We start from the raw sequence: 11,080 nt of genomic DNA on the forward strand, positions 1-11,080 counted from the left end.
TTACATTTCACCATCTCAGCTGATGGAAAGCTGCAGGAAAGGGAAAAAAAGGTAGCACAGGAACAGATATCCCAAATAACATTTAAATTAGAAGCTTTATCCTTTTCAAAGAGGAAATCTGGGGTGTGGTGGTAGCAGCTAAAATTGATTCAGTCAGTCCATGGCCACCATGTACCTAGGTTTCAGGACCTTGACAGTATGGATGATAGTGTCTCTTCTATTTCTTAAACCAGATGCTGAGTCCCTGCAGCAACCTGTCCAGATCCACCTGTGTTGTAGCCCCTGTGTTCACCAAGGTAACCTATCCATACTGCATTAAGATTTTATAGATAAATTGTAGATGTTATCAAAGCGGTAAGAAGAAGGAAAAGGGAAAACTAAGAAGAACCTCAGAAATAATCGTTTTATGATGCTAAAAGTGAGTACCAGAAGGGGAGAAATTACTGTCCAATGTCACAGGGCATTACTCAGGGATAAACTCAGGGTTTATCCTATACTCTTTAGACTTTTGGTCTAGGTCAATCTCCAGCTCTGGAGGGCAATTCTTGGATTCCACTCTCCAAGTAGACTATTCTCTACCTGACCTCATGGTTTATCCGATTCTCTGAACCAGCAATAAGATGCCATTTTGAAGAAGTCAATAAGCAAAGTAATGTCTATTTCCTGCTTGGCGAACAGTGAGAGATCAGGATTAAGAAGGCTCTTGTAACATCTATGGAAAAAGCAGGATTCAATCAACGAAGCCAACCCAAAGTAAGGTTGAAACCTCTGGGCTCACTGTGCCCCAGTTTCCAAAACTGACAGAAATGGAACCACTGCTTCTTGCTGGCTGAAACGAGAAGCAGGGCAGACTTAACATATACCAAATACAGGAAGGTAGCCATAGGAAACATTGTCATTAAGAATAAGGAGCGGGATGCCTGGGTGGCTCAGGGAGTTAAATATCTGACTCTTAATTTCAGCTCAGGTCATGATCTCACAATCATGAGATGGACAAGGTGGAGACTGGGATCTCTATCCCCCTCTCTCTCTGCCCCTCCCTTGCTCATAGGCATTTGTGTGCTCTCTGTCTCTGTCTCTCTCTCTTTCTCTCAAAATAAATAAATAAATTTTTTTAAAAAAAGAAGAAGAAGGAGCATTACTCTAGATTCTGGAGTAATCTTGCTGCTTGCTCGCAGCAGAGGCTGTCCACAATATGTGTTTATTATTTCTACAAGTTTCCTACTACATTCCTTCCCTGTGATAATGCAGCCCTGGTCATCAGGCCTCAAGGGCTGTGCTCGTGGTCAGTGTGTCTCACCTGATAGGACTTCAGATACTCCCTCTCTGGAGTTATAATCTGAAATGTAATTCTAGATTCTAGAGGGATTCTGGAGCTGAAAACAGGAGAGGAAGGGAATCGGGATTTAAGGTGGATATTTACACAAATGCCACCCATTCATGTATGCACTGTGAGATCAAACCACCTATTTTTATATACTTTTTATATAACAGTATAACTCTTCACTCTTTAAAGAAGGTTTTCAGATTATTTACCTTAAATGAGCCTCAAAACCTCAACCAAGGCTGAGCATTTTGCTAGCCTTATTTCACAGATAAAGAAGCTAAATTCCACAGAGATTAAGAGTTTCCAACTTCTGGGGCTCCTGGGTGGCTCAGTCATTTTAAGCGTCTAACCTAGGCTCAAGTCATGATCTCACAGTTCATGGGTTCAATCCCGACGTTGGGTTCTGTCCTGAGAGCTCAGAGCCTGAAGCCTGCTTTGGATTCTGTGTCTCCCTCTCTCTCTGCCCCTCCCCCACCCAGTCTCTGTTTTTCTCTCTTTCTCTAAAAATAAACAAACATTTAAAAAAATTTTTGTTTTAAATAGCTCCCAAGTTTTTCAAGGGTACCTGGCTGGCTCTGTCAGAGCACGCAACTCTTGGTCTCGCGGTTATTAATTTGAACCCCATGTTGAGTAAAGAGATTACTTAAAAATAAAATCTTAAAAAAAAAAGTTTCCAAGTTCCTACGATCAGCATCAACCACCTAGTGGAAAAGTTGAGATTTTGGTCCAAGTCCTCTAACTCATGATTCAGAATCCTTAACAAATTACAAATACTGCCCACGCTACGCGACCGGTAATAAAGATTAAATCTATGACTATATATGAACTCAACAAAATAATACAACAAAGGTAAGAGTTTCCAACTAATTGGTTCCCTATTTTGAAAAATAGATCTTGGGGAAGTGAAAAACAACTTTCTCTATGATATTAAGGTAAAAATAACTTCTATGTGACTGTCAAGCACACTATAAAGCACAAAGCATCCCAGCAACTCCTTGTTTTGCTTAAAGGACAGTCAGATGTCAATAACTATGACAAAAAGCATACTTACCACAGTAGGCATCCTAAATCATTGCATATGGTGAAAGAGTTTCTTCCATTCTGTGAATTCTGTTTCTTCTTCAGCATCTTCAAGACATCTCTACAACCAGTGGTCAGTCTGTCACATTTGAATGCCACGTCCAGGCAATAACCACAGTTCAAATTCACTGGCACAGAGAGAAAAAGGAGATAGCAGACTCTGAGGACTTCCAGATTCTGAGGAGAAGTATTGTCACAAGCTTTTTGATTTGCTTTTTATTTCAATTAACCTTGAAATCTAATTCATGTTGTAAAGTTTAATAGCTGATGTGTTACAGACTCAGAAATTTCTATTGTTAAACAATTATTATTTCAAATCCAAGTGATTCTTCAACAAAACAACCAAAAAAGAAAAGATAGCAGGGTTTTTTGTTGTTTGTTTGTTTTATGTGTGTGTGTGACACAATAGTTTTAATGGCTGTGAAAAGATTGGTTTATTTTCATAAATTAACTATTAGTTCTTGACAAATAGCAAAAAAATGTGAGAATAAACATATTTTTTAAGAGTAAAACAAATTAATAATGATGCATAGCTTCCTCAGCATGTTTTTTTTAAGTTTCTTACCAAATAATTAATTTAGGGAAGAGTAACAAGTATGATGATCTATCTCATGCTAAATACTGAGTTTATACTTTATAAGCAATCTTTCATTTAATCCTCACATCAAGATTTTGAAGGATGCATTACCTACATTTTATAAGAAAAGTGAAATTCAGAAACACTAAATGAGCCTCAAAACCTCAACCAAGGCTGAGCATTTTGCTAGCCTTGCCCAAGGTTACAAAGCTAATCAATGCTGCAAGCCAGGGTTCAAGCCCAAAACAGTTCTTGCACCAAGTGAAGAAAATATATTCATTTAAATATTAATTCAGAACTGAACATTTGTACATCACATTCAGGAAAGAAAATCTCAAATTATACAATCTCAAATTATACAATTTGATACTAGCATAAAGAAAAAATTTTTAATTACCCATATTCTCATCACCCAGAGAAAACTATTAATCTTTGTTATTTTTCTACAATACTACTACAGTATGTTTATAATGGAATATGCATTTTAATTAACGAGATTAAAAGAAAGAAGTTTTCTTGAGAAAAAGAGACTACCAGAGGATTAATGGTTCAGTAATGGTTCCCAATCAGAGAATGGGATAGAAACGAAGAATTAAGGCCCAGAGAAGTAATTTTCACCTAATCACAAAGCAATTCAATGGTAGAACAGGACAAAAACACAGTTCTTCTACTACCCTGCCAAGTATTCATTCCAATATGTACCTTTTCTGGGTTTCTACAGAATTTATAGTCTGTGACTCCAGATTACAGTCAACCTTCCATTTGCTTTATTCAAGTTATTTCTCATATAACATGGCCCCTTCTCCCAACTAAATTAACCATCATGTAAATTCTCTTTACTCTCGTGTTTTATCTTTCAGAAGCTTGTTTATCGTCTATTCCTGGTAAGCACAATTTTTCAACATCTTGATAATGAATGATTAAATCAAAATTTCCATCAGAAGACTTTGCCTCCTAGATCAATTTTGCCTACATGAGCAGTTTTGAGGCTAGCCTATACCACCTTTTGAGTTGACACAACAAAAACAGCAAGATAACTGAGATTTATCAGTGTATTTATTCATCTATTCATTCACTTAATATAGTGCAGATGATGGCCAGGTTCCATTCTGGGCACTGATGAGGTGTCCTGCCATCAAACACCCAAGCTGTTGACTGTCCAAGAAGTAGGGTAGTGCCCATCACACAGTGGTCTTCACTGTACTAACAGTAGGCTGAACAATTCTGGCAATAATTTTTAGGTCAGTTCAGAAAATCTTTCTACAGGACCTTCATGCTAAACACTAAAGCTACAGAAATCTATAAGTCAGGGAATAAAGTGTGATGCTTGCTTTCAAGGAACTCACAGTATAGTAAAAAGATGTGTCAGAAAGACAGGACAGGTGATGGAGACGGTGCTGGGATTATTCTAGGTTGTGTTTTTAAGATTTATCATCAGGAGCCCAGTCAAAGACAAAAAGTCTAATCAGATGGATTTTTTTAAAAACCCAGGAATACTCTATTTATTCCTAATACCTACTCTCCCTGACATCCTCCCTATTTGTTTATTAATTTGGGGTCTCCAAAAACTCTGGTCAAATTGAATCTCTTGCCTTTCCAGAGGAAGTCTGCACCTTGATTATCACAGAAGCATTTCCTGAAGACTCTGGAGAATTCAAGTGCATTGCACAAAATGAGGCTGGGACTGCAGTCTCTAAAGCAAGACTCTTTGTTTCTCCAGGTAATTGTTCTTTAGGATCGCCCTGCTCCAATTCAGCCATGAGCCAGGACAAAGTTTCTGTTTCTATCTGAGTTGGTGAATAATTATATTTTTCAGAAAGAAAAGTGGAGAAACCAGAGAGTTCTCCAAAGTTACTCATGAGGAAACTTTCTTCAGAACTAGCCTCCTTTCCTTGGAACAGTGATAGCTACACAAAGGACAAAAATGTAGATGATACCCCAATGAACACTATTTCAACTATTCCTCAACCAGCCAGTCACAATGAACAGGAGATCCAGGTTCCAAAGGAGGATTTCTGCAATGAAAATTCTACTGAGCTACAACCACAATGGTAAGGGCAGACAGACCTAACACTCACTCACTCAACAAATGTTCTTGGTCTTACAGTATAACATTGAACATGGCAAAGTTCCTGCCCTGAGGGAGCGTGCATTTGCAGTGAATCATGTAACTGTCATTTCCTTGCCCTTCATCGTATACTTCACAAGGGCTGAAACAGCAAATCATGTGCTTAGATCTACATTTAAGGTTTTATTACAGAGACTTCTTTAAAAAAAAAATTAATGTTGAAATGCCACAAGAATTTGAAAAAGTACAATCTTTTCTCCAAAAGAATTCGGGGTCCTATCTAAATATAAATACATAAAACACTTTGTGATATAAGTTTCTTCCTGTTGTCTTAGAATACAGACAAAATTGCCCCCGCATTTAAAAGGCAACTGTAAAACCCATGGGGGAGGGGAAGGAAAAAAAAAAAAAAAAAGAGGTTAGAGTGGGAGAGAGCCAAAGCATAAGAGACTCAAAAACTGAGAACAAACTGAGGGTTGATGGGGGGTGGAAGGGAGGGGAGGGTAGGTGATGGGCATTGAAGAGGACATCTTTTGGAATGAGCACTGGGTGTTGTATGGAAACCAATTTGACAATAAATTTCATATACTAAAAAAAATAATAATAAAAAAACTTAGGACACAATTTCAAAAAATAAATAAATAAAAAATAAATAAATAATAAAAGGCAACTGTATAAATGGGAAGCTAACTCAGTAGGTGAATTTGCCAACCAGGCTATGTTTAAAACACAATCCACTACCATCTCCAATACCCAAACACAAACCTCAAACCAAAACAGTGACCAAAAACAAAAAACAAAAAAAAAAAAAAACACCCTAAAAATTGATACTTAAAAGTCATTTAAAATTTTCTGTTTTACCAATATCTAACACAGTCCACTAAATATTTTACCAACCTAAAGTTACATTTAGATTAAATTTAGGCTAAACACCTTAAATAAAACTTAAAAAATGAACACTCTTGACTATTTTCCAGTATAACTAAACATAGCATCTATTAATTACAAAATAAAAGATACTGGAATATCTTTTAAGATATTCTTGAGTATTTAAGATATTTCTTGAGTAATATTTGGGTTTCTAGGTGGAAAAATTTATCATGTCAGAGATGAAAGGAATCAGAGGTCAAATACATGAAGTACCCCATTCTACAAAGGACTACAATTGTAGATGACTGGCTGATTTTGCTGAGGGCTGCTTCCTCATGCTTTTATGACCCTGGAATAGGTACTCCCCAAGTAGTTCTTAAAATGAAGCCAGGGAAGGAAAGAATCTGAACTTGGAGATTAACAGACCTGCAACAATGTACGTGAGGCACATAGTAGAATTCATTAAATAGTAGCTATTACTTCACTGCATAGTTTTTTCTTAGGATCAATGTAACTGCAATAATTGCCTATCACTGTGATTTTTCAGTTGGTCTCCTGGAACCCCTTTAGCTTCTGGGGTTTCTAGTTGCCTGGAGAGTAGCTACCCATACAAATAAAGATTTCTCATGAGGTCAAAGAAGAATGGGTGTGTGGGACTAAACACTGCAATTTATTCAACAAACATTTATTAAGCACATCTTATGTGTTTGTCAGTTTCTATGTGAGACTTCCCTCAGAAGACAGCCAATACAGATATCTAAAACTTTTCTCCAGGAGTTCATGCGTTTAGCAGTGAACCTTTACGACTTAAAAAGACATTGAGCTTATAACAAAGTACTTTTCTATTTCTACCTTTTTCATTAATAAAACCATCTGTGGGAAAAATTATTCAACAAAAGTTCCATAAAAGTTAAGTTTTTACTAAAAGTCAACTATGAGCTACATTGTCCCAAGCAAGATAAAAATGTTATCAACAGTCCCTCCCTCAGTAAACATTTAACTTGGTTGAGGAGATCTATTATACCATGTAATAGTCCATTATGATTTCCTGTTTCATCTGAGTCTCTCAGCAACCCTCTGATTAGGTTAGTAAAACAGATACTATCTTGCTTTTCAGTTAATTATTAAAGCTCAGAGAGTTTAAGCCACTTGTCTAAGGTTACACAGCCAGTATTTGGTAGAGTGGGCCCTCACACTCAGGTCTTCAAAATAGATAATAAGAAGGTTAATGTGTCTACAAAGTTGTAGAACATTAACCAAATAAATGTCATAATTTTTACTGCTTGACACCAAACCTAGTGGAATGTCTATTATTATTTCTCACTTGAAAAGAATACAAGACATAATCAAGTACTCAAAAGGAGAGATTTCAAATTTTAAGTGCTACAATGGGATGGAGCTTCAGTAATCATAGTGAACTACACATAACCTGAAAATAAAGGAAGCGTTCTTCACTCTTCAGTCCTCTCATACTCAATGTGGTATTTGCCTTCTTAGTTGATATAGCATAAATTAGCTTCATCACATACATCTGACCTCTGACTTTAGACAAAGCTCACAGCACCATTGTACAATAGTATATTTTACATTAAAAAAAAAAAAAAAAAAACAAGGGCTGTACACGAAGAAGGGATGAATGAGTGACAGCTAAACAGCCAAGCCACCCTTCCACTGATGATGGGAAATAAAGAATTCCCTTAATGGTTCGGTGAGACAGTGGAAAGTTGCCTACATATTGTGAGGCACTGGAATGATCCACCAAAGTCGTTGCTGATAAATTAGAGAAAGAAATGGAAAAAGTTGTCTTTGGGGACTGGTTGGAATATAGTTCACTCACCTGACATCTTACTGATTCTTCCGGTTTTAGGACAATTTTTCTCAAATAAGCAACTAAACCATTCAAATAACCTTATTTGTGAGGAAAAGTAAAACACCCTTCCAAAAAGGCAAACCAAACATTAAAAAATAGAAAAACAGATTCTTAACAGATTATTAAATATAGACCTTTAACTTCTATAAATCAGCCTGTGAGCCCCTGACTGTAGGGAAAAACTTAGCCCAGATATACCATGGTGCTATTACACTATAACAAAATAACATCTTACAAAGGCCTAAGAGGAAAAAAAGAGATAAAGTTTAAAGGATAAAAAAGCAAATGGGACTAAAATTCTTCCTATTCGATATGGTTCAGCATCTGCCTTAGGCAATATCAGGGACTCTATAGTTTGTCCTGGGCATGTTACCTACTTGGCTGTTGGATACATCTTAACCTTTTAGGTATTAAGATACCTAATACCTTAAAAAAATCTAGCATCTCCTCTCCCTTGCCCTAATTAAATCCTGTTATCTAGAAAAACCAAGTAACAGTCATATATACTACATTTAAACTGTTTAGAACAGCACCTACTCATAGTAAATGCCATACTTGTTGGTTATTCTTGCTACTTTTATTGTCACTTACATTTACATTTTAAGTCTCCCTAATTGGGATTAAAAGGCTTTGTCCCTATTAATGGAATCTGAAATATCAGTGAGCAGATGTAGAGAAATATTTTGGGAAATTCCTGAAATAAGAGTTGGTAGGCAAACACCTACTCAACCAGTTTAGTATGCCTTTTCCACTATGTAATGGCTATGTGCCCAGGAAGCAATCATACACCTACATGATCAGCTGTGAAGAATTTTACATGGCTCATATGCATTCAAACATCTACTGGTTGGACCTTAATGTACATGGTAATTAAATCAAGATTAGAGGATCCATGAGGGAGGGTAATGAATAGATATGCTTTAGGCCAATAGAAACATACCATAATGGAAACCAACTAAATGGGGATAATTCCACTCAACGGACCTGATCCTCATGTCACCTACTCCTTTTTACCAGTTCTGTTGTTGATTTGAAGGCTTCTTCCTCTATAATTATTTACTTCCCTGCACAAAAATGGAAACCTAAATACCAAGATAGTTTTCTTAGTGAAAAGACAAAGGAAACTGCGTAACTGTTAGGAGTTAAGGGAGATGAAGAAATGAGAGTTGACGGCATAAAGCCCTAAAAGTACAGACTGTTTCTTTGGTAATTTCTTAAGTGTTTCCAACTCTTTAAGAATAAAAGAACAAGGTCAATGAGGAATATGCCGTACAGAGTCAGAAAACTTGCTAAGAAACCAAATCATCTTTTTCCACCTCCCCACCTTCCCAGAAACGTCATCATCACCTGCTCTCTCGCCTTTACCCAGACCACACCCTGTCTCTTGAAACAAACTGCTTGAACTCAGCTCCACCCCTGCTTCTATTTGGCAAGAGGGGGAAAAAGGGGGGGGGGGCCTTCAGATGAACAACTATCCAATACAAATCAGTTTGGACGCCATCCATCACTAATCTTACTTCTGGAGAATTTTTACTGGATGGAATGTCAGTCTTAGGATATGGTTTCCCTTTCAGTCCTTCTTTCTCAAACAGGGAACATTCAAAGCCCCCACCACAATAAAGAAATTGAGTTTGCTTTATACTTTTTTCCATTTCCCAATTCATTGCTCTTCCTCCTGCATGAGCTTGCTAAAGCTCACAGTCAAAATTCACATCTAAAATAAAGATGCCTCCAAGAGAAGCTCATGTAATCCCACTCCTTAAATATCACTAAGACATCTGAGATATTGTTTAGATTGTGGACTCTTACTTTGACATGCCAGCATAGGTAGATGGACAGGCAAGCACATCAGATGTCACTGTTTGGCAGCTGATAAAAGTCAGTGGTGCTATAATACTAAGCACAGAGCCACTAGATTAGTCTGTGAGGGAAGGGGATGCCTCTTCCTTCCCTTCAATAGTGGGTTAAACCCAGCTGGCACCCTCTGGAACGACGGGTAAGTCCCACCTTTATTTCTGCTACAGTTTTGGGTTTTGGTTTTTTGTCCAAATCAGAGGAATGTGTACAAAAATCAACTTCACATAAAAAGTGTGCAAGTAACATTATAATGTTATTATACAAATATTTAATAAGGAAGTAACCTATTCATTCCACTGAAACTGGAAGGTATTATAGAAAGGGTACAAGGCAAGATAGTTGTGTGTTAATATTTTTAGATCATCATTTTTCCTTGAAAAGGGATACTTGGCGTGATTATAACTGTGGTGATGTTCTAGAGCTTTAAAATATCCTCAATCAGTTGTTTGTGCAAGTCTGTCTGTACTATATCAGAGAGAGAAAAAAAAAGTTAGGATTTTTTAAATAGGAGCTGCATAGTATTTTACTTATAAAATCTTTGAAATTTATTTAACATTACTTGGAATAAAATGATACTGCCAAGTAAGAGAACCTCTTATAAAATTAACCTGTTGAACAGTAACTACAAACATAAAGAAAAACTTTTCAGAGTTATCTATTTGAACATCTCTATAAAATTTTGTTGAGACATGAGTAAAATGGAACTTTTGAAAGAATATATTCTTAACTGAGCTTTGAAAAGTAACGGTAATTGTTAACTATGAAGACCGATACCAAAATGTACAAGATTGGTGACATTTTAAAAATATATGTAAGGAAAAACAGGGAACTTTCTGGAAAATATCTACTGGCTATTTGTTACACAGTTTATCACTTGCCATTTGAAATGAATCTGAATAATTTGCCTTCCTAAAAAGGAATTTAAGAACTAAATTTGGATTCAATTCTGCAATGTAATGAATAAGCCCATAACTACAAAATTACTTGCCTTCAAATAGAGTCCTTGAGAAGATCTAATTAAAGCTTCCTTTTAGATGTTTTCCTCCAACAGTGTAAAGGCCTAATACAGTTATTTACTAAAATGCACTCTGGTTGAACATGTTTGTGTTCATAAACTTGAAATTAAGGAATATATGGCTTTTTAAGTGTTCTTTCTCAACAGAATCGTTCTCTTGGCTGTTGAGTTGCATTTGTTCTTTCCTAAAACCTTTAGGTTTGTTTGTTTGTTTGGGGTTTTTTTTAATTTTTTTACTCTGAGAGCATGCACGCACACATGCACATGCATGCAGACAAGCAGGACAGGGGTAGAGAGGAGAGAGAGAGAATCCCAAGCAGGCAGGCCCCGCACTATGAGTGCAGAGCCTGAAGTGGGGCTCAAACCCATAAACCATGAGATAATGACCTGACCTGAAATCAAGAGTTGGACACAAC

At 36.7% G+C, this 11,080-nt stretch overlaps 2 protein-coding genes across 3 annotated transcripts in view; one reads left to right on the forward strand and one right to left on the reverse strand.

Moving 5' to 3' along the window:
- Nucleotides 1–11,080, reverse strand: part of KLHL3 (kelch like family member 3) — a 280,869-nt gene that overhangs the window by 256,707 nt on the left and 13,082 nt on the right. For both annotated transcript variants that reach the window (XM_042936026.1, XM_042936017.1), the window contains exon 2: nucleotides 2,379–2,535. The gene's annotated coding sequence lies outside the window, so the exon portion shown is untranslated. The remainder of the gene's footprint in view (nucleotides 1–2,378; nucleotides 2,536–11,080) is intronic.
- LOC122230022 (myopalladin-like) lies at nucleotides 170–5,113 on the forward strand. Its single transcript, XM_042955662.1, has 5 exons — nucleotides 170–296; nucleotides 2,219–2,259; nucleotides 2,453–2,594; nucleotides 4,585–4,704; nucleotides 4,801–5,113. Exons 1-5 carry the CDS (start codon nucleotides 170–172, stop codon nucleotides 5,037–5,039), a joined length of 669 nt encoding a protein of 222 aa, XP_042811596.1. The 3' UTR covers nucleotides 5,040–5,113.

This window comes from Panthera leo, chromosome A1 (assembly GCF_018350215.1).
Source record: "Panthera leo isolate Ple1 chromosome A1, P.leo_Ple1_pat1.1, whole genome shotgun sequence".
Classification (NCBI taxonomy): Eukaryota; Metazoa; Chordata; class Mammalia; order Carnivora; family Felidae; genus Panthera; species Panthera leo.